Genomic DNA, 24,329 nt, shown 5'->3' with positions numbered 1-24,329 from the left:
TGACTAAGGGGGCTCGCAGGGGGTCGTTAACCTCCCCCCTGTTGAGTAAGTAGGTAAGGATATAGCTTGTAGGTTAGGTTAGGTGGAGGAAGTTAAAGTTAGTTGGTGCCCCTCATACTTGCAGGAGGAACTGGCCGCTGATATACAAAGGCTCCGTAAAATTGTATGAATTTCCCTGTGGTACGAGTGTAGATCGTGAGGTCACCAGACCTGCTGCTCACATAGAAAATGAGAATCCTCCCTATCCCAGTCCGTGATCACCCACACTAATAAAAGTATTAATGAGTACGTTGATCAACGAACTAACACTAATTATTCACTTATTGGTTTTTGTTCCGCCTCATCTCGTAATTAAACTTAATTTCATTGTTGTTCTTTTCTGGCAAACAGTACATATTGTGCTGTACGTGTTAGCCGAGTTTCTGAGTATTTTGGCGGACAAAAATTTGGTGACCCAACTACCTATACACTACCTTTCCTTTTTTCTGTCTGAGCCAACCTGTGTTTGCCTATCTACAAATGTTTTTATGTTTTAACCCTTTGTGTATTCATTTACTGTATCTCCAAAAGGTACAAAAGTAAAGATATTACATGTTTTATGCCTTTCTGAACACCTAGGCTCTATATAAAATTATAGGTGAACCAACAGTAAAACAGAAATTTTAGAATGGGTGAAAACCTAAAAGAAAAAGCATAGAGTGAATTGTACTAATAGGAATTGTCTAAAATTCATGGGTTAAGCCTCAAGGTTGTCAGTCTGGAAAATACGCTTCATGTCTATAATTGTTATAATTGATATCCACATGAAAACTATTGTACAGTATTAGGAAAATATGCCTCAAATACAAGCAGTCAATACTGGGGATAAGCTCGTAACTACATTATCCAAAATCTGAGGTGGACACTGGTCAAGGTCCACCAGGAACCTTGGGACAGACTCGTGAGGGGCCCTGTAATACTGGTGTATTGTTTTTTTTTTCCTTTTTTGTTCTGTTGCGTCATGTCCTACCTGACCGAAGGGTGATTTACTTAGGATTACACCTTTGTTCCTCTTCAGTTAAACCTCTCAGGATTAGGTTGCAATGTTAAGTAAATGGCAAATATTTTGTTAGTCAAATCTTTGTTTGTGAGCAATATTATGCAAAAACTACAGAACCAATTTGAATGAAACTTGGAGGACATGAGGGGTATGACTCAAGGACTAATCCATTAGATTTTGAAGAAATTACAATAAAGTATGTGTACACAGTGAAGTTAAGAGCAAAATAAGACTACTTGGCATGGCAAAGGCATGCTTTCTACTGAGTGCCCCTCTAGTTAATTTTGTCTTTATATAATATAATAATTTTAAAAAATTTGGAGTTAGCAAACATCTCGGTACTTCCATAGCAAATATTTTCATCTTTTTTTTGGACTAGAAAATTACCCTACCTCTAAATTCTTTAACAAGCAGCTAAGACATATTAGACAATGCTCATAAAGTAATGGAACAGTTTAAAAATAACAAGTACACTTAGAGTTCTTAGAGTGCAGTGAGTCTTGTTTTTCTTTGGTAAATACGTTATCATCATTATTCACTCGTCTCCCAGATTTCCCCAGGATAAAGTGCCCAAATGACCATCATAATGAATACCGCACATACTTTGTTGGTGTGAAAGTAGAATATAGCATCTCTGAATTATGGTTGGCCAATGCAGATTAAAATGATGCCGTAAGACTGGAGTGTCTGATAATGATTGATATAATGGTGATATATTTGAATTTCATATCTATTAAAAACCCATTACACACCATTTATAACCAATATTGGAACCACTGTGAGAAATCTAGATTTGTGGATGGAGGAATACAGTAGTTACATGTAATACTACATTAGGTCTCTCTCTGGTTATGGCTAATTTTTCTTTTGCCTACACATACATCAAATATTCTGTCCTATTCATTACACCTTATACACCTGACATTACTAAGATAATCTAAAAATTCTTCATTCAAGAGGTTAACTACTACACTGTAAATCTTCTGTGGTTACTGCCCTTTTGTAAAGGTATAAGAGACTTTAACTATGGTAATCAGCTCTTCCAGGAAGACACTCCAAAATCAAACCATTGTTCTTTTGTCTTGGATAGTGCCATAGCCTTTGTACCATAGTCTTGCACTGTCTTGGCTTAGAATTCTTTTGCTTGATGGTACTCTTGGGCACACTATGCTTCAGGTCTCTGATGAGGTTAGAAGAGGAGTTCGACAGCTGGTTCGCCCCCAAGAAGGCTGTGCGTACGCTCCCGCCCGTCTTTTTGCAGCCGCCCTCACCTGTGGAATGACACGAGGATCCCCTAGCAGCATCAAACGTATCGGAAGACTCAGCGGGCTTGTCGTCCTCCCCGTCATCGTTTACATCAGATTCATCGGACTCGTCCTCCTCGGAAGATGCGGGCCCAAGGGACTCGAGGAAGAAGCGGGAGAGGTCCCGTAGAGGTCTCGCTCGCGCTCTGCCCATTCCAGGAAACGTGCCAGGACCTCCAGAAAGAAGCATAAAAAGGGCCGTTCATCAAGAGATGAGTGGGTACGAGTTACAATCCCGCTCAGCGAACTACTCAAGGTAGCCTCTGCTCTGGGCTCCTCCGGGTGGCTCCCTAGAGCCGCTTCATCACCCTCATGACACGGGTCCTCCTGTAGGTCCGCCCGTCGCCCGAAGTCGGCTCACCAAGTAGCCTTCGCCAAGCCTAAGTCCGCGAAGGTACCGGCTCCATCCGCCCAGCGGAAAGAGCCGCTCCTTCGGGCCGGCAGCATGGCCCCAGCTCCCGATCTCTCGGCGGCTGTTCCCGAGCGACAGGGCCAGCCGGTAGATCTTGGAAGGTTCACGGCTCCATGGAGCTCCGCGGGAGGGAGTAGACCCATGACAGCTACTCCCGTCCCAGCGGATCCGCCCGCTCTGCAAGTCTCCGCTCTAGTGGTTCGGCGTGAGAGGAAGGATCTTAGCTTCCCACTCAGTTCCATCCGTGACCGACGAGGCGCCCCATGCGGATGACCAGGTAGCGGAAGGCCTCATAAAAGGAGAGTGCTCTTCTGACGACGTCTCCTCCTACCGGAAAGTGTTAGTGCTCATCAGGCGACACCGCAGGCTGGACGATCCTAAACCATTGGCGGAGCAGGCCTGGCTCTCCGGGCTGAGCAGGTTAGTGGACAACCCAGTCCAGCAGAAACCGTCCCTAACCCTCCCTCTGGCACCGAACGTGAAGCTAGGAATGGACCACATCGATAAATTCATAGCGAGCCAAGCGGACACCCCCAGGAGCCAGGGGTCCTCCAAACTGCTTCCGGGCCTTAGAACGCAGAAACGCTTTTACGTCCCGGACGGTCGCCGGGAGGCCCCCGTGCAATCGAGGCAGCAATTACCACACTAAATCAAGGAGCGGCAGAAGACAGGGCATCCTCTGCTCCAGTGTGTTTCTCACCAGCGGAAGCCTCCATGATGGAGGATATAGCCCAAGACTTGGTGAATGTCACTTCTTGGTTGGACTGGTGGGGTTCCAGTCCTCTCATGACCTCTCCGTACCGGAGAACCAAACCTTGTTGTGGGAACTGATCAGTTCGGGGGGAAAGGCGTTGAAATTCCTCCCGTTTCAATCCCTTTCGCAAACGGCCAACTGGGTCCTACGGAAAAGGGACACCGTCCTGAACAAATTGCTCCGTAGGTTACCCGAGCGGGAGGCGAGATCTCTGAGGAACTCGCCGGTGTGGGGCGATTCCGTTTTCCCCTTGAAGGCGGTCGAAGAGTTAATGGAGAGGGTAAGGAAGCTCAAAGAGGCAGGTGAGCCCAGGCCCCCAGCTGCAAGGCGTCCGGCTCATAGGATGTCCGCACCAGACGCCCCCCCACTCATCGCCAGTCCAGCCTAGGAGAGAGTCCCCGTCGATGTCTTGGCATCAAGCCTCGCAGCCCTCCCGTAGGGGAGGTTCGACTCCGCAAGCCTCCTTTAGGTCCTCCTATCCCAACTCTAGGAGAGGGCGTTCCAGCCGCGCCTCTAGGAGAAGATAGGCAGAGAGGCCCCCTATTCCTGCCGAAGCCTCAGGTAGGGGGATGCCTCAAACACTCTTGGCAAGCTTGGCGGGACTACGGAGCGGATCCGTGGACCGTAACAGTTTTGAAGGACGGGTACAGGCTACCCTTCCTAGCGGACCTGCCCCCTCTAATTCCGGACCAACAGGCGGAGTGGTTGGCGCCCAAGGACCCCTTAAGAAGAGTGGCATTGCAGGAGGGAGTGTCGGCCATGCTCGCCAAAGGGGCGATAGAACCAGTCAAGAACCCCACCCCGGGGTTCTACAGCAGACTCTTCCTGGTGGAGAAAGCGACAGGGGGTTGGAGGCCGGTCATAGACCTATCGGCCCTCAACAAGTTTGTGTGCAAGACCGACTTCAAGATGGACACCCCGAAGTCGGTAATGGCAGCCTTGAGGGTAGGGGACTTCATGATGTCCCTAGACCTCAAGGACGCCTAGTTTCAGATCCCTGTCCACCCCTCCAGCAGGAAGTTCCTAAGGGTGAAATGGGGTACCCAAGCGTTGCAGTTCAGGACCCTTTGCTTCGGGCTGTCGACAGCCCCTCAGGTCTTCACAAGAGTCTTCACAACAGTCTCGGTCTGGGCACACGAACAGAGAATCCGCCTGATTCGTTACCTGGACGACTGGTTGTTACTTTCAGCCTCAGAGGGAGTACTGAGGGAGCAAGGCGCGAAGCTGCTACGGTTCTGCAGGGACTTGGGTATTACCATCGACCTGTAAAAGTCGCAGCTGACGCTCTCCACCAGGATGACCTACCTGGGGATGGTTCTAGACACCCAGTAGGTGAGGGCCTTCCCCTCCTCAGAGAGGTTGGACAATCTAGATCGGATAATTCGCCCCTTCCTAGCGGACCTGCCGAGGAGAGCCAAAGACTGGCAGAGGTTGGTGGGCCACCTCGTGTCATTGGAAAAGTTAGTCCCCCGGGGGAGACTCAAGCTAAGAGTGGTTCAGTGGAACCTAAAGGAATTCTGGACCCCGGGGGAGTCCCCGCACGAGATAGTCCCGGTGTCCTCGGAGACAAAGGAGATCCTGAAGTGGTGGCACGACAGGACGAACACCCTCAAGGGAATGCCCTTCGCGATCGATCCCCCAGAGATGCTGTTGTTCACGGACGCATTGAAGGAGGGATGGGGAGCCCATCTTCTCGACGAGTCGGCGAAGGGGAAGTGGTTCCCCGAGGAGAAGAGCCGTCACATAAACGTCCTAGAACTGATGGCCGTTCAAAGGGCATGCCTAGAATTCGTCCACCTACTCCGGGGAAACACCGTGGCTCTGATGTGCGACAACGCCACGGTGGTGGCCTACGTGAAAAAGCAAGGAGGACTGAAGTCAAAGGAACTGTGCAGTCTCAAGACAGAGTTCCTGGAATGGGCCTCAAAGGAACAGATCGAGGTCACAGCCAGGTTCATTCCAGGAAAGCGGAACGTTCTAGCCAACGGCATCAGCAGGATGGGTCAAGTGGTAGGGTCAGAGTAGTCCCTACACCCAGAAGTGGCCCAGACAGTCATCCTGAAGTGGGGTTCGCCAGTAATGGACCTCTTCGCCACAAGACTCAACGCACAGCTCCCCTTGTTTTGTTCTCCTGTGCCAGATCCAACAGCAGCATTCGAGGATGCCTTTCAACATCTTTGGGACAACCTCGGCGTGTATGCCTTCCCCCCCTTCGGGATGCTCAGACAAGTCCTCAACAGAGTAAGGCGAGCAAACAACCTGTGGATGACTTTGGTAGCGCCCTGGTGGCCGGAGAGAGAGTGGTTCGCGGACCTAAAGGAACTGGTGCGCCTCCCACCATGGCCCCTTCCAGACAGGGAAGACCTCCTCCGTCAGCCCCACTTCCAAAGGTTTCACGAAAACCCTCGGTCCCTCCGCCTACACGCGTGGAGGTTATCGAGCGGCTCCTGAAGAAGGAAGGATACTCGTCGAAGACTGCAGCAAGGATGTCGGGTTACCTGAGACAGTCCTCTGTCGCAGTGTATCAACCGAAATGGACCACTTCTACTAAATGGTGCGCCTCACAGAACATCAGGCCGTTGGAGGCCTCCATTCATAGAATAGCAGACTTCCTAGTCTATCTGAGAGACGAGGTAGGCATGTCTATTCAGGCCATCAAGGGTGTCCGAGCGGCCTTGGGACAAGTCTTCCTCCTCAAAGGTCTTGACCTAGGAGCTTCCCGACAAGTCTCGATGCTCATTAAGAGCTTCGAGCAATCATGTTCTCCCCGTGCCTCTAGAGTGCCCCAGTAGGACGTTGCCAGAGTTCTGAAGGCTCTGTCGTAGCCGCCCTTCAAACCCCTTAAGGACATCCTAGACAAGGAGCTCACCCTCAAGACTGTCTTCCTTCTAGCCCTGGCATCAGCTAAGAGAGTAAGTGAACTCCATGGGTTGTCGTACGAGGTCTCTCACATGGAAGGCTGGCGAGAGATAAGTTTCAAGTTCCTGCCCGACTTCGTAGCCAAGACACAGAACCCAGCTTACTGGGACTCTAGGTTCGAGGGTTTTTCGGTGCCGGCGATTCCGCGATCGGACAACCCGAGGGATTTGTTGCTTTGCCCAGTCAGGGCAGTTAGAAAGTACCTAGAAAGGACGGCCAGACTTCGCCCTGGGATCAAGAGTCTGTTCGTCTCATCGGGATTGGTGAAGAAGGCAGTCTCCAGGAATACTGTCTCCTTCTGGTTACGACAGATGATTATGAGGGCCTACGACACCACCGGAGTCTCCCTTCCGGGTAAGCCGAGACCCCATGATATTAGGGGCCTGAGCACTTCGTTGGCCTTCGAGAAGAACATGGCGATGGGCCAGATCCTGAAGGCAGGCACATGGTCCAGGCAGTCCACCTTTACGGCCCACTACCTGAAGGACTGTTCTAGAAAGTCTTTGGACGGCTTCTCTATTGGTCCGGTCATTCGTGCGCTCCAAAAGATTTAAGGTTGTAGCCCCGGGGAAGCTGTGGGCGGTAAGTCCAAGCGACACAGGTTCCTTCCTTTCCTTTCCCCCTTATTACTGCTTCCCCTCCATTCCCCCCCCCCCTTATCCCTTACCCCTGCCATGTGGGAAACGTTCAGATGAAATTACCCATGTCCGAAGATCCTTATAGAGGTGAGTTACTTAGACACTAAATAGTTTTTTGCGTAGTTTTCCTTAAGTCTCATATTCCGTTTTGGGTCAGGAGAACATAGTCTCCTATCTAGGTTCGATCTTATTATCCAGCCGGTTTCTCGGCCCGTAAGACCCCCCCCGCCTCCTAAAGTATAAGTCTCCTAAGAAAGTAGTTCGAGGTAAGTACTCCGTGTTGGAACAAATCACAAATTTTAAGTAATTTGTATTTTTCTTAACAGTACTTACCTCGAACTACTTTCGGGTTATGGCCCGCCCATCCTTCCCCGAGTGTCTTACGGGACTTTGATACCATATCTATCATAAACTTACTGGTGACCGAGACCTGGCCATGCGCGCTCACTGACCCGGGTCGCCTCAGGGCGCGTATTCATCCGCTACAGAGGGACCCACTATAGAAAACGGAGATAGGGGAAACTACACAAAATTCTGGTCGGTTGGGAGGAGAATCCCAGATACTCCTAAGAAAGTAGTTTGAGTAAGTACTGTTAGGAAAAATACAAATTACTTAAAATTTGTGATTTTATGAAAAATGTGCAAATTTATAGTGTTTGCCAAGGTGTTTTGCTCAAAAGGGGATGTGTGAAAGGTTTTTATAACTTAAAAGTTTGTCATAAAGGTTACCCCTCTAATTCACTTCAATTAGTGTACTGCGCTTGTACATTAAATCATTTCCAAAGAAATTTGGACGGTCAATTGTGTTGAGTTTCTTATTGTTAAATAATGAAATTCGATATTTTGACACCTACCTGCTTTTGCTTATTTGTATGAAAAAAAAATAGATACCTAAATCAGATAGGGATTCAGCCAAAAGTGCATAAAATGATAAAATTTGAGTTATGGGAAAATCTGATGTACAAAACAGTAATGATTATGATGAACATATCTTGACTTGGGATAGTATAGATAAATTTATGTGAATTTTCATTACAGTACTTTTACAGTTGCTTGTAGATATAAAATTGTTTGAACTTTTGTTGTTATTTAATATAAAATTATTGTATTGTGAAGTTATGAATTTAATGGAGGAATATGATTTTTGTTGGTCATAGCTAACCCATATGATTCAGAAGTTATTTCATTGCATATTGACTTAAATGTCTTTGATTGTACTTTTATCTTTGTGAGAATATTGTACAAAACATATTACTTATATTTTGATGAGTAGATGCAATGGCCACAGTATGTCTATTGATGATTTGTCTGCTTGTACAAAATGTTGTACTTAATGGGTTGTGAATGCTTGAAATTTCCATATTAATGATAACATCCTTTTATCTTTCAGGAAAAAGGCGCTTTCGGTAGTGGGCGGGGACAAAATTGAGCAAGCCATGGAATGGCTCTTAGCTCATGCTGATGATCCTAGCATAAATGATCCCCCTCCAGCGAAGGAACAACCAGGTAACATCTTGCTAATGGTTGCATTACATAACATTTACGCTTATTTATTATTGATAGTACCTTTTTTCTAATGGTTTGTTTTTTAAGTCTTTGCTGTTATAGTATGAAAAGTGAAATACCAAGAACTCTTTCCAGTTGGTGTTCATAACTATTAATTGTTCCGGCGTAGATACAAACCCTCCGCTATTTATAGGGTATACTTTCGGCGTAGCTGAAAGACTACCCTATAAATAGCTCCAAGTTTGTATACTAGGAAAAATACAAATTACTTACAAATTTGTTATTTTCTGGTGCAACAATTGGGTCTTCCCCGAGTTGCTCCACAGTGCTGAATGGTCTCCCTGCCCCACCCATTGGCTAAGGGCCCAAATCAATAAATCTACTTTGAAAACTATAACGTTAGGTGTAAATGTTGTGCTGAAAACTATTCACATTTTCTACTTGGCCTTGCATTCCGCTACCTCTTTTTTATCTGAAAAATAGGTGACTTATTAAGTATTCCTTGTGTGATGTGGATTTAGTCATTGGAGCTTCGTACCAAGATTTTTCAATATTAAACTTACCCGGTGATCATATAGCTGTCAGCTCTGCTGCCCGACAGAAAAACCTAAGGACAAAATACGCCAGCGATCGCAATACAGGTGGGGGTGTACATCATCAGCGCCATCTGTCGAGCAGGTACTAAGTACTCCAATGTCAACAAAGAACCAATTTTTCTCTCTGTCGTGCCACCGGCAAGACCTACTAAATACGCTGTTGTTTTCTGGATTGATTTTCACGTTATTTGGTGAAGTATTCATTTCTGGTTATTAGCTATCGCTGTGCAGAAGTTATCTTCAATACTTCCTTGCATTCTTTTGTTGAATTTTGGATTAATTGTTGACGACTTGGATAGATTTTGAGTTCCCCCTTTGACTAATTCGAGATGTCTGACCCTTCGCAAGTCCCCAAGTGCAGGAGGTGTGGCGCTGGGGACTGTTCGGGGCGTCTTCCGAAGGCCTCTATCGATCCGCACACCATTTGTTCCAATTGTAGGGGTAAAGCCTGTCAATTGGAAGATCGATGTGAGGAGTGCGTTGGGCTTTCAGAATTCGATTTTCAAGAGTTCCTGAAATGTGCACGTGGGCTGGAGAGAGATGGAGTCAGGAGGGGTTCGGCTCGCTCAGTTGATTTTTCCTCTCCCCATGCCCCACAACCTATTCCTTCCCCTGTAGTGGTTGCTCCCGACCCCCCTGCTAGCTCTCATCAACCTTCGATGGCAGATATGATGCGTGCCATCCAGGCTCTGGGTGAGAGAGTCGAGTCATTGGCGAATGACCGCAATCAACTCATGGCTGACGTCAGGGAGTTGAAAGGTAAAAGTGCAGTGGGAAGTGAAGTGAGTGTTAGTGCAGTGAAAAGTGTCAGTGTTACGCATGAGGGTTCGTCTGTTCGTGCCTGTCGTCCTCCCAGTCCGGGACCTCTTGCAAGCTCCCAAGCCCAGGGGAGAAGCAATGTCGTACGACCAAAGGGTTCGACAGGCTTTAATCAGCGGACAGACGTTCCCTCCGTGGTTTCGGACGTATCTTGCCTAGATCGTCCCACCCACAAGAAGACGAGTGAGCCCGTTCATTCCTCGTCTGCGGAAGAGGTTTCACGCCAGAAACGATGGACCAAGGTCTCACGGCCTCTTAAACGCAAGGTCCCTTCCGAGCAAGTCCAACGGCCCAGGTGTAGCCACTGGGTCAGTTCGGACTCACTGCAGTCCTCCGACGACTGCACACCTCCTAAGAGAGGCAAAGTGGTACCGCAACGGGCAGTAACTCCGTCTGTTGCCGCACCAGCTGCTGTAGACCCTAAGTGGTCTTTGCTTCAGTCTATGCAGACTCAGTTAGCTTCCTTCATGCAGGAGTATCGTGCGGAGAAGGTTGACGCTGCACCCGTTAGCCTACAACCATCCACGGTTGTGCGCCCAGTAGACGCTGAGGCTGCCTGCTCCCACACTCCAGCTGTGAGAGCTCCACCACCCATGCGCAGTCGACCCTGCCAGACGCATGTTGACGTTCACCGACGCACGGAACCCTCCGTTGACGTTCGTGTGCTACCACAGCAACAGGAGGGTGGAGTTAAGTTGCCGTGTTTTGACGTGATGCGTCAGCCTCCGCAACCCACGGTGGTCTCCGCTAACCGACCACAGTCAGGAGTAGACGCTTTGCGTCCCCACTCAGCTATGGTTGTTGCCAGTTCTCAGACTGACCAACAGTTCCATGACGTTGGGTCCAGTGCAGCCACGCATGCACCCGTGCTGCCGGACTCAGCCGACCAGCTTTTACCTACTCCTTTGCCGCTTCCTCCTCAACATTCAGACGATGGCCTCTCTGATGATGACGACGCTGCACATCTTGACGACCAACACTCGGACATCGACGAACCCAAGACCACGCCTCCCTCCTTAGACTTTAGGAAAGTGCTTGCGCTGTTCAAGGATTTATATCCGGATCAGTTTGTGTCTGCAGCACCACGCTCGCCTCCCTCTGAGTTCGCTTTAGGCATGCAGTCAGCAGCACCTGCCTTTACGAAGCTCGTACTCGCTTGCTCGTCCAAGAGAGCTTTAAGGGTACTGGGAGAGTGGTTGCAGTCCAAAAAGCAACTTGGGAAGACAACCTTCATGTTTCCCCCGGCCAAGCTTGCTTCCAGATCTAGCGTCTGGTATGCCACAGGAGAAGTTCTCGGCTTGGGAGTTCCTGCCTCTGCCCAGGGCGACTTCTCAAGTCTGGTAGACTCTCCCCGCAGGCTGGCTATGAGACGCTCCAAGATTTGCTGGACTCCTTCGGATATGGACCATCTTATGAAAGGAGTATTCCGAGCATTCGAAGTCTTTAACTTCTTGGACTGGTGTTTGGGAGCGTTGAGCAGGAAGACCTCCCCTTCTGATAAGGAAACTTCCATGCTCATTATGTCCTGCATGGACAAAGCCATTCGGGATGGTTCTAGTGAGCTTGCGGCTTCTTTCGTGTCCGGGGTCCTCAAGAAGCGGGATCACCTTTGCTCCTTCTTGTCAGCTGGAGTCACCCCATGTCAAAAGTCGGAGCTTATGTTTGCTCCTCTCTCGAAGTGCCTCTTCCCTGAGGAGTTGATCAAGGAGATTGCCGCCTCCTTGATCCAGAAAGACACTCATGACCTGGTTGCGTCATCCCCACGCAAAGCCACCCCTTTGCCCTCTGTGCCTAGACCCAGGTTGGACACTCCAGCGTCAAGATTCATTCCGCCCTTTCGTGGCAGAGCCGCCAGCAGAGGAGGTGCTCGTGCCGAAGGTCAACGCGGGAGCAAGAAGAAGGGTTCCAAGTCCTTTAAAGGCAGAGTCTGACTGCCACCTTCTTCAGACAGCAGTGGGAGCCAGGCTCAAGAACTACTGGCAGGCCTGGGAGAACAGGGGCGCAGACGCACAATCTGTGAAGTTACTCAGAGAGGGGTACAAGATTCCATTCTTGCGCAAGCCCCCTCTAGCAACAACTCCCATCGTATCTCTCCCAGGTACAGAGAGGAGGACAAGAGACTAGCTTTGCAGCAAGAGGTGTCTCTCTTACTACAAAAGGGAGCGGTAGTCAAAGTCCGGGACCATCAATCCCCGGGCTTCTACAACCGTCTCTTCTTAGTGGCCAAGAAGACAGGCGGGTGGAGGCCGGTGCTAGACGTCAGTGCCCTGAATGTCTGTCACAAATCAGACGTTCGCCATGGAGACCACAAAGTCCGTTCTAGCATCGGTCAGGAAGGAAGACTGGATGGTCTCGTTGGACCTAAAGGACGCTTACTTTCACGTCCCCATCCACCCAGATTCCCAACCTTTTCTAAGGTTCGTTTTCGGGAAGGTGGTATACCAGTTTCAAGCCCTGTGCTTTGGCCTAAGCACGGCTCCTCTTGTTTTTACGAAACTGATGAGGAATATTGCCAAATTCCTGCATTTAGCAGACATCAGAGCCTCCCTCTATTTGGAGGACTGGCTTTTAAGAGCTTCGTCAAGTCGTCGCTGTCTGGAGAATCTGAAGTGGACTCTGGAACTGACCAAGGAATTGGGTCTCCTGGTCAATATGGAAAAGTCCCAACTCGTCCCATCCCAAACTATAGTGTACCTAGGTATGGAGATTCAGAGTCAAGCTTTTCGGGCTTTTCCGTCGGCCCCCAGAATCAGTCAAGCCCAAGAATGCATCCAGATCATGCTGAAGAAGGACCAATGTTCAGTCAGACAGTGGATGAGTCTGATAGGGACGCTTTCATCACTGGAACAGTTCATCGCGTTAGGGAGACTCCACCTCCGACCCCTTCAATTTCACCTAGCTGTTCACTGGAGAAAGGACAAGACGCTAGAAGCGGTCTCGATTCCTATTTCCGAGAAGATGAAGTCTGCACTGACTTGGTGGAAGAACAACATTCTCCTCAGAGAGGGTCTGCCACTGGCTGTTCAGACCCCCAACCACCTTCTCTTCTCGGACGCATCGGACACGGGCTGGGGTGCGACATTGGACGGTCGGGAATGCTCGGGCACGTGGAATGCGGATCAAAGATCGTTACACATCAACTGCAAGGAGCTACTGGCAGTTCATCTGGCCTTGAGAAGCTTCAAGTCCCTCCTTCTAGGCAAGGTGGTGGAGGTGAACTCCGACAACACCACAGCCTTGGCGTACATCTCCAAGCAAGGAGGGACTCATTCGAGGACGTTGTACGAGATCGCAAGGGACCTCCTCACCTGGTCAAGAGATCGAAACATTTCGCTAGTAACGAGGTTCATTCAAGGCAGCATGAATGTCACGGCAGACCGCCTCAGCCGGAAGGGTCAAATCATCCCAACAGAGTGGACCCTTCACAAGAATGTATGCAAGAGACTATGGGCCTTGTGGGGTCAGCCTACCATAGATCTGTTTGCAACCTCGATGACCAAGAGGCTCCCAGTTTATTGCTCACCAATCCCGGACCCAGCAGCAGTTCACATAGATGCCTTTCTTCTGGATTGGTCCCATCTAGACCTTTATGCATTCCCCCCGTTCAAGATTGTCAACAGAGTACTGCAGAAGTTCGCCTCTCACGAAGGGACAAGGTTGACGTTGGTTGCTCCCCTCTGGCCCGCGAGAGAATGGTTCACCGAGGTACTGCAATGGCTAGTAGACGTTCCCAGAACACTTCCTCTAAGAGTGGACCTTCTGCGTCAGCCGCACGTAAAGAAGTTACACCCAAGCCTCCACGCTCTTCGTCTGACTGCCTTCAGACTATCGAAAGACTCTCGAGAGCTAGAGGCTTTTCGAAGGAGGCAGCCAGAGCGATTGCTAGAGCAAGGAGGACATCCACTCTTAAAGTCTACCAGTCGAAGTGGGAAGTCTTCCGAAGCTGGTGCAAGTCGGTCTCAGTATCCTCAACCAGTACCTCTGTAACTCAGATAGCTGACTTCCTTTTATACCTAAGGAAGGAAAGATCTCTTTCAGCTCCCACGATCAAGGGTTACAGAAGCATGTTGGCAGCAGTCTTCCGTCACAGAGGCTTAGATCTTTCCAACAACAAAGATCTACAGGACCTCCTTAAGTCTTTTGAGACCTCGAAGGAGCGTCGGTTGGCCACACCAGGTTGGAACTTAGACGTGGTACTAAGATTCCTTATGTCAGAAAGGTTCGAACCACTTCAATCAGCCTCTTTTAAAGATCTCACTTTGAAGACCCTTTTCCTCGTCTGCTTGGCAACAGCTAAAAGAGTCAGTGAGATACACGCCTTCAGCAGGAACATTGGATTTACATCTGAAACGGCTACATGTTCCTTACAGCTTGGTTTTTTAGCCAAAAACGAACTTCCTTCTCGTCCTTGGCCCAAATCGTTCGATATTCCAAGCCTGTCTAATTTGGATGGAAATGAACAAGAAAGAGTCCTATGCCCTGTAAGAGCTCTTAAGTACTATTTGAGACGTACCAAACCATTAAGAGGACAGTCAGAAGCTTTATGGTGCGCTATTAAGAAACCTTCTTTACCTATGTCGAAGAATGCAGTTTCTTATTATATCAGACTTTTGATTCGAGAAGCTCATTCCCATCTGAATGAGGAAGACCTTGCTTTGCTGAAGGTAAGGACACATGAAGTTAGAGCTGTCGCAACTTCAGTGGCCTTCAAACAAAACAGATCTCTGCAGAGTGTAATGGATGCAACCTATTGGAGAAGCAAGTCAGTGTTCGCATCATTTTACCTTAAAGATGTCCAGTCTCTTTACGAGAACTGCTACACCCTGGGACCATTCGTAGCAGCGAGTGCAGTAGTGGGTGAGGGCTCAACCACTACATTCCCATAATCCCATAACCTTTTTAATCTTTCTCTTGAAATGTTTTTATTGTTGTTTTTTGGGTTGTACGGAAGGCTAAGAAGCCTTTCGCATCCTGGTTGATTTGGCGGGTGGTCAAATTCTTTTCTTGAGAAGCGCCTAGATTAGAGGTTTTGATGAGGTCCTTTAGTATGGGTTGCAACCCTTCATACTTCAGCTCCTAGGAGTCGCTCAGCATCCTATGAGGATCGCGAGGCTCAGTAAGGAAGACGTACTTAAAAAGGCAGAGTAATTGTTCAAGTCGACTTCCTTACCAGGTACTTATTAATTTTATGTTTGTTATTTTGAATAACTGCTAAAATGAAATACAAAATACTTAGCTCTTAATGTTAACATGTATTGCTGGTCTCTACCCACCCCCCTGGGTGTGAATCAGCTATATGATCACCGGGTAAGTTTAATATTGAAAAATGTTATTTTCATTAGTAAAATAAATTTTTGAATATACTTACCCGGTGATCATAGATTAAAGGACCCTCCCTTCCTCCCCAATAGAGACCCAGTGGACCGAGGAGAAAATTGGTTCTTTGTTGACATTGGAGTACTTAGTACCTGCTCGACAGATGGCGCTGATGATGTACACCCCCACCTGTATAGCGATCGCTGGCGTATTTTGTCCTTAGGTTTTTCTGTCGGGCAGCAGAGCTGACAGCTATATGATCACCAGGTAAGTATATTCAAAAATTTATTTTACTAATGAAAATAACATTTTTAACTGTTGCTTTGGTGGGTGAGCAGGCTAATACCCACCTGCCTGATCTTAGCCTAGCACTTTGTTTCTCCTGCCATCTATTATAGGCCTCTTGCAACGCTCTGCCCTTTCTTGGTCTGAAGTCCGTTCCCCTTCAGTTTTAATTTAGCGGAATTTGGATTGCTTGTGCGTGGATGGTTTATATTTTGTCTATAAATCGTCAACATTTTTGTTTATTTGTTCTGTGACTTTGCCCTGCATTGAGTGCTTGTTCTAGTCTCCTTTGCAGTGGGAGGTGTTTGGGAAGAACCACAGGAAGACAAGCAAAAAGTGTCCTCTCGTGTCACCTGAGGTTTATATTCCCCCATTAAATCCTAGAGGACTCTTTGGATTCATATTATCAGCTCCCCAAAGTGAGTTCTACTGCTTCTACTGCTTGTTTTCCCTGGCACAGATCAGGGTAATAACATGCACGCATGAAGGTAGGTGATCAGACTGTGCGCTGTGTTTGCACCTGCAGACTCTTTACTACTCTTCTTTCTACCCTTCTTCCACTTCCCCTGTACGAAGAAAAAGTCCCATAGTGTGATCTCTCATAAGAAGTCTTGCCAAGCTTCCTATGACCGGTAGTTCTCCCTGGAAATTGATGAAAGGACGTGCTAACGTGCATGTGTGTGCATCTGCTGGCAGGGTTCACTTAATTGGCCAGTTCATGACTCCTTGTCTAGTTTTCCTTCTTAAGGAAGGATCACCCTGGAGACTCCTCCTATGACTTTTTACTTTGGTAATGCAAGAGCTGAATTGGCATGGCTCATAGGACCTGATGTTGCATGTTTGGTGGAATGCACATGCAAGGACTGGAAGTTCATGCATGTGTATCTTGAATACAGTACTGGATCCTGTAATTAGGCCCAAAGAGAATGTGCAGGATACCTCCTCTGTTTCTCATGTGCTTAATTATCCATGGAATTTTCCTTAACATTCCTAAAGTTTGACTTCTGGTGATTGCTTTCCAACAGATACTGCTGTGTAAGTATATATATCTAAGGGAAGTGAAGCAAATATCCTGTGGACGTAGAGATGGTCTTTATGTCTTCCTTCCTGGTAACACCGAGACTTTGCCATCATAATTAAGTTAGGTAGAATGCTTGTTTTGAAGGGAAAGATGCTGACTTTACACTCTCACCAGTCTGAAAACTTGTTGGCCAACTTTTTCCCAAAATTGAGGGACTCCTGAGTCTCTCGCTTTTCCTTACAAGGTCTGTCAGAGAGGTTATAATAATAATAATACCTTGCTCAGAATGGATCAATTTGGGACTCCTTACTATTTTTGAAGATTAATAGGTGTACTGACAGCAGGGGGACAGTATTCCACTATCTATTTTCTTAAAAATCCTTTAATGCTCCATTGGGAACTGCAGCTAAAGCTTCAGGAGTGATTATGTCATGTGTCAGGGATAGGGAAGGCTTAGGCCTCTTCTAAACTCCAACAAGAATTTTATTTTCTGCATGTAAAAAGTGTCTTAATCCTGCTTAGCCCTTATGAGCCCCCTTTCAGGTTCCATACGAAAAGTAGGCAAGTTGAAGGATGAGAGCCTACTTAGAAGTAGGCTCTCATCCTTTCCAGCTGCTGTGAGTAAGGAGATGCCTCTTGTGTCATTTAGTAACATGATAGTAACATGGTAAGTCATCATAGGGCATGTTGGACAATATAACATCTCTCTTGGCCTCATGAGTCTTTGATCTTGCTACTCTTCACTATGAAATTTCGGTAGCTAGAAGTGGTGACTGCCTATTTCAGTGTCCCCCTTCTCCTTCCCTTTACCTACTTTCTGGTTTGAACCTGAAAGGAAGCACAAAAAGGGATAAGTAGGAAAGTGCTTCTCTACATCAAGCATGCTACGACCCACGCCAGCCAGTGAGACCATCCCTTTGATTTTGGAGTTTTAGCCTTCATAGCAGATTGGGCATCGTAGATGTTAGAAATAGAGCCTGGAACTATTAGAACTCAGGATAATTAGTTGAATATTCTCACTGAAAGATGCTCATTGATAAATAAACTCCTCTGCAGTGTGGTATGGCAATAGAATTATAACTTATGATTGGGCCACAAGGTTTCTTTTCATAGTAATTAGGTGATAAAGGGAATTTTTAAGTGCCATCTGGAGTTTTAAAATATCCAAAAGCATAGACTAAAGGTATGTTTACGGGTTACCTACCTCATTTGGAGTGTGGGAGTCAGCAATATAAACATCAGGTAAGGCTTATAGAAATAAACAGAATTTCTATAGTAACATTTCTCATTTTTATAATTGCCTAATGTTTACATACATGCCCACCTTCTTCCCCCACTGATTAGTGGCGTCAAGAGGATAAGGAAGTAAGTCGACTTTAAGGTTGAAGATGTGACACGACATGTGCAGCATGTTAATGTTGTAAGACGGTGGTCTCATTTCTTTACTAGATTTATTAGCATGTTGGAAGGAAACAAAAATGACATATCTTAATTTTAAGTTCTTTAATGCCAATATTCGAAGCTTCCAACGACGAAAGTAATACTGTAAAGTATTAAAATCAGGTGAGTACAGAAATGAATTCTATTATTGAAATTGTTTCCTTCCATGCTGTGTTTGGTCCCCTCATTGTCTCAAGATCATGTTTTAAATATTTAACTTAGCCGGTGAATATATAATAGCTGCAACTCTGTTGCTCGACAGACAAAAAACAGTAAAAACTCGCCAGCGATCGCTATACAGGTTGCGGGTGTGCCCACCAGCGCCAACTGTCGGCCAGATACCACTCTCTCGATGTAAACAAAGACTCAATTTCTTCTCATCCCACTGCGTCTCTATTGGGGAGGAAGGGAGGGTCGTTTAATTTATATATTCACCGGGTAAGTATATTCAAAAATTTATTTTATAATTAAAATATCATTTTTAAATATTTAACTTAGCCGGTGAATATATAATAGCTGATTCACACCCAGGGTGGTGGGTAGAGACCAGTTAAATATGTTTACATCGTATAAGCTAAGAGTTTTTATATATCATTTTGACAGTTATCAATATAACAAAACCAAAATAAATAGGTACCTGGTAAGGAAGTCGACTTAGACGATTACTCTGCCTTGTAAGTACGTCTTCCTTACGGAGCCTCGCGATCCTCTTAGGATGCTGACAGACCCCCAGGAGCTGAAGTATCAAGGGCTGCAACCCATACAACAGGACCTCATCAAACCCCTAATCTGGGCGCTCTCAAGAAATGACTTTGACCACCCGCCAAATCAACCAGGATGCGAAAGGCTTCTTAGCCTTCCGGACAACCCATAAAACAACATTAAAAACATTTCAAGAGACAGATTAAAAGGATATGGAATTAGGGAATTGTAGTGGTTGAGCCCTCACCCACTACTGCACTCGCTGCTACGAATGGTCCCAGTGTGTAGCAGTTCTCGTAAAGAGACTGGACATCTTTCAAGTAAAATGACGCTAACACTGACTTGCTTCTCCAATAGGTTGCGTCCATTATACTTTGCAGAGTTATTATATACAGTAGGGTCCCGAATTAAGCGTGTTCGAATTACACGATTCCCCTTTTCCGCGATCGCTATTTTTCAAAAATAAATTTTCTGTATCGGCGAGGCTGTTCAAAGTTCGCGAGTCAAGCACTACAAAATGTATCAAATCTATTGTCTTTTTAAGTATATTGGTAGCCCTAAATACGGTGATTTATAATAAATGTTACAAAACAATATTAACATTACATTTCATTAACATAATTTCATAATGAATAGCCTATTTAAGGATAAAATTCCACATCAGCAATGAAATCAACTGTTAACTGTGCGAGTCCAGCTGACAAAATGTAAACAGAAATGTGGTTACGTTCTCGGTAATCTTTATCTTTCTCCAACCTTACGATAATTGTAATGGTAGTGTTAATGATGGTATATTAAAGCATTATTTTTGTTTAGTACAGTATATTTAAAAGCCTTATTTTTCCCTCTGGGCGTTCAAGGTTTTCACGAGTAGACTGGGTTCGTTTATCGGCAGTGAATAACCTAAACTTCGGTAACGAGTCGTCAATATTTTGTCATATTTTAAACAGTATACATTTGATTTGCAAACATTGGTTTTGTAGAGTAGACGGTAAAATAAAATCTAGAGAGAGAGAGAGAGAGAGAGAGAGAGAGAGAGAGAGAGAGAGAGAGAGAGATTTGATGGCAGAAATCTCTCTCTCTCTCTCTCTCCCTCTCTCTCTCTCTCCGTAAGAAATAAAACCATAGTTCACATATGGCAACTTGAGTTTAAGAATGAAATTAACATGAATATTGTTAGTTGTGGCGATCAATTCCTCGCTTCAGGGGGTACACGAAACAAAAACATGACATTCAATTACAACAGCTGATTCTCTCTCTCTCTCTCTCTCTCTCTCTCTCTCTCTCTCTCTCTCTCTCTCTCTCTCTCTCTCTCTCTCTCTCTCGTTATACAATACTTACAAATAGATGAAGAAACCAAAATCGGTTTTCTTGAAGTGTCAATTAAATACAAAACGAAAAAATTATACCGTGTATACATCCATTTCAATCATAGCTTAAAATACGGTAACCGATTTCGTCCGCAAACCACTATTTTTTAGGAAACACCATTCTATTCCAGAAAATTTTTACTCTTTAAATGTCAATTGCGCTATAATAAAACATGTACTTATGTTGTTAAATTTCGGGTGTGTTTTAAAAATCGAGTATTGCTAACTTATTTTTGTTTTACTTTTGGCTGTGATCACATCAGCTGATGTCTAGCTTCCGCGCGAATACAATAACAAAGAATTGTTTACACCATTTCTTAACTTATTCAAACCATCTATACAGTTAATATTACATAAACACCAATGTGTTATAACCTATCATATTTATTGTTTAGTACTTTAAAACCATCCCTCCCTCTCTCTCTCTCTCTCTCTCTCTCTCTCTTTCTCTCTCTCTCTCTCTCTCTCTCTCTCTCTCTCTCTCTCTCTCTCTCTCTCTCTCTCTCATCGAACGTTATAGCGGTAACCTAATTGCTCGGTGACTTTAAAAATAGGCCTAGTAATTTCTTCTTTTACCTTTTTTGCATATGGATCCATAATTGAGGTGGGTACAAGTTGACTAATAACTGAAGTTAGGAAAAGTATTTTGGATATGGAAAGGACAATTATCTTTCGTAACAGTTTAGAATTATCGTAATTTATCACTCTGTCATTAGCGGCAGTTTGCTATTGTGGATTAAACGCATAAGGAAAAAAAATTTCCAGCTTTGCTACGAATTTAGGAATTTATATGGATACGGTAAGTAAAATATTTGTAATAACATAATGTTTACTAAATGTTTGTAATATCATTAGTTATGACTTAGATCATGTGTGTTTAATGCATTCGTTTGTTTATTATGATCGAAGATGGAGCGTAAACAAATGGAAGGTTTCCGTTTCAGGCGGCATCATAAAGAAAAACATTTCATAAATGGCATTCATTTCATTTATTTGAAAGTTCTAATAAAAATAATTAGAACATTGGTAATAACAAATTCAACATATAATCTATACTTGGTAAAATTGCTGTCAATTAAAAAACACAGATGTATAAATGCGTCTGTTTCTTCGTTGTGATCAGAGATAAACGTAAACAAAACATTGGTTGTCGTTTTCTATTGTGCTTTTTAGCGTGTTTAGGAAACGCATGATATAAAATCGCCTTTATTTTGATAATTCTGGATTTTCAATCATACAACAAGCTAGTCTATAGAGTGATGGTTTTGCTATTCACCAGTTGTATTATACAATAGATATGACAAAAATTAAAATTTGTCTGTATTTTGGGTTGTGTTATAACGGGAAATATATGGTGTTTACACCTATCCTGGTTGTAATTTTAACCATTTTTCAAGTTATTAGAACTTTAAAGTATATTAAATGTTTTATTTATTTACAAAAACAATTTGATATTATAAAGAAATACAGTATAGTACAAAGAAAGTATTGGAAATGGGTAGTAAACACATTTGAATAGGCAAATTGCTGGTTGCCATGGCCGCAATGGAATTATTTCTGTTAGTTGTGTGTTTCGAAATTCGCGATTTTCCATTTACACGAGGTCATTAATCGACCAAATTCTCGCATAATTTGGGACCCTACTGTATTCACCGGGTAAGTATATTAAAAAATTTATTTTATAATTAAAATATTATTTTTAAATATTTAACTTAGCCGGTGAATATATAATAACTCTGCAAAGTATAATGGACGCAACCTATTGGAGAAGCAAGTCAGTGTTCGCGTCATTTTACTTGAAAGATGTCCAGTCTCTTTACGAGAACTGCTACACACTGGGACCATTCGTAGCAGCGAGTGCAGTAGTGGGTGAGGGCTCAACCACTACAATTCCCTAATTCCATATCCTTTTAATCTGTCTCTTGAAATGTTTTTAATGTTGTTTTATGGGTTGTCCGGAAGGCTAAGAAGCCTTTCGCATCCTGGTTGATTTGGCGGGTGGTCAAAGTCATTTCTTGAGAGCGCCCAGATTAGGGGTTTGATGAGGTCCTGTTGTATGGGTTGCAGCCCTTGATACTTCAGCTCCTGGGGGTCTGTCAGCATCCTAAGAGGATCGCGAGGCTCCGTAAGGAAGACGTACTTACAAGGCAGAGTAATCGTCTAAGTCGACTTCCTTACCAGGTACCTATTTATTTTGGTTTTGTTATATTGATAACTGTCAAAATGATATATAAAAACTCTTAGCTTATACGATGTAAACATATTTAACTGGTCTCTACCCACCACCCTGGGTGTGAATCAGCTACAGTATTATATTTTCACCGGCTAAGTTAAATACTGTATTTAAAAATGATATTTTAATTATAAAATAAATTTTTGAATATACTTACCCGGTGAATATATAAATTAAACGACCCTCCCTTCCTCCCCAATAGAGACGCAGTGGGATGAGAAGAAATTGAGTCTTTGTTTACATCGAGAGAGTGGTATCTGGCCGACAGTTGGCGCTGGTGGGCACACCAGCAACCTGTATAGCGATCGCTGGCGAGTTTTTTACAGTTTTTTGTCTGTCGAGCAACAGAGTTGCAGCTATATATATTCACCGGGTAAGTATATTCAAAAATTTATTTTATAATTATAATATCATTTTTGCTCTTTAGCATTCAAAAGGTCATAAATTTTGTGCTGTAGTTTAATGCTTTTATATTTTATAAAGCTCTTCCCACCTACTTAGCTATTCAGGATAAGTTGAACTACAGTACTGTAATAGTCTTTTGTTAAAGCTAATGATACTATTCAAAGTAGTGAAGATTTTTATTCTTGATAGAAATCCATGATATTAAAGTTTAAAGGGCAAGATCCCAAACATTAAATTATGTGATCTTGGTCCAGAGGCCCTTTGCGTCAATAGGCATAGGAGGAGATGATGATCCAGAGGAAATCCTCTGTAGAGTGGGAATTATGATTCATTTTTTGGAGCATGTTTTGGGCAACTGCATAATGCAGAATAGGTGTATTAGAGAAAAATAATTATTTTTAGAATACAGTAGATCTGTTTTATTAGTAGAGGATAGATTATTTTCAGATACTGTATAGATATTGTAAAAACTCAACACATTTTTGTTGACTGTCGTTAAAAGTTATGCAAGTTATAGAATTTTTTGTTTCTTAATGAATTTTACTCTTTGTTTAGATAAAGACTCGCAGTCCGATAGTAAGATGGAGACGGGCGAAGCTGGAAGTGCTAATGCCAATGAAGAAGGCGCCAGTAAAGAAGAAGGCGCCAGTAAAGAAGAAGAGGAGGCCAAGTCAATAAAGTGTGACGAGTAAGAGCATTTCTGCTGGTTTTTATTTCTTTTTTAATGTGTAACATTTGGAATAGGAAACCACATCATAGCTCATAGGGTTTTTAAAATGTGTGATTTCCTTTCTGTCATTCAAATTAAAAACCTATCACTTTTTACAATTACCAGTATTTGGCTGTTTTAAGTAGACTGGTGGTTTGTGGATGAAAAACAATCTTTGGTCATGTAGAAATAATGCAAACATAAAAGGATGATCAATGTAAATGTACAAACAGGAATGGTAAAATTAGGTAAGGGGAAAATTCCGACGAGAAGATACATAGGTATTTGTTACATTCTAGATGTAAATTATAAAAGGGACAACACAGAAACCACTGGCTGCAACACAGAAATATAAATACAGATGGAATGGCTGGGAGACAAGACAAAATGTAGTAGACGTACTGTTTAAAGAGGAAATGGTTGAAGATATGGTAGAAGTAGGATGGAGTATAATCTGAAATGATTCTGAATGTTAAGGTGATCATAGAAAGTTCAAGTAATGCATGTATTTTTTATCTACCTACCAGTCAGGGAGAAGCTAGAATTTAGGGAAAGTTTTTTGGGTACCCTTGGGATTGATACTGGTTGAGCAATAAATTTGCAACTACTAAGAGTTGTGGTAGTGTATTAGAAACGTCCCTGCCTAGAGATCTGGTGGACTGGGTTTTAAAACACCAAACTCGATGGGTTTTTGTAGTATCTGCAGCCTCACCATCCTTGTGAGCTAGAGAGGAGGAGTTTTGGGAGAGCCTATAGATCTACCTGCTGAGTTATCAGCAGCCATTGCCTGGCTCTCCCTGGTCTTAGCTTGGTTGGAGAGGCAGCTTTAGATCCACCATTTCTCAAGTCTTTGTTTCTCAG

The 24,329-nt window shown here is 44.5% G+C and overlaps 1 protein-coding gene across 1 annotated transcript in view; it reads left to right on the top strand.

The window, feature by feature from the left end:
* Nucleotides 1-24,329, top strand: part of LOC137629379 (UBX domain-containing protein 1-like) — a 72,946-nt gene that overhangs the window by 2,160 nt on the left and 46,457 nt on the right. The window contains exons 2-3 of the mRNA XM_068360634.1: nt 8,457-8,572; nt 23,315-23,447. Of these exons, the coding sequence (XP_068216735.1) occupies nt 8,457-8,572; nt 23,315-23,447 (249 nt within the window). The remainder of the gene's footprint in view (nt 1-8,456; nt 8,573-23,314; nt 23,448-24,329) is intronic.

The sequence above is a fragment of the Palaemon carinicauda genome, chromosome 2, assembly GCF_036898095.1.
Source record: "Palaemon carinicauda isolate YSFRI2023 chromosome 2, ASM3689809v2, whole genome shotgun sequence".
Classification (NCBI taxonomy): domain Eukaryota; kingdom Metazoa; phylum Arthropoda; class Malacostraca; order Decapoda; family Palaemonidae; genus Palaemon; species Palaemon carinicauda.
This window is presented reverse-complemented; position numbering and strand designations above follow the sequence as displayed.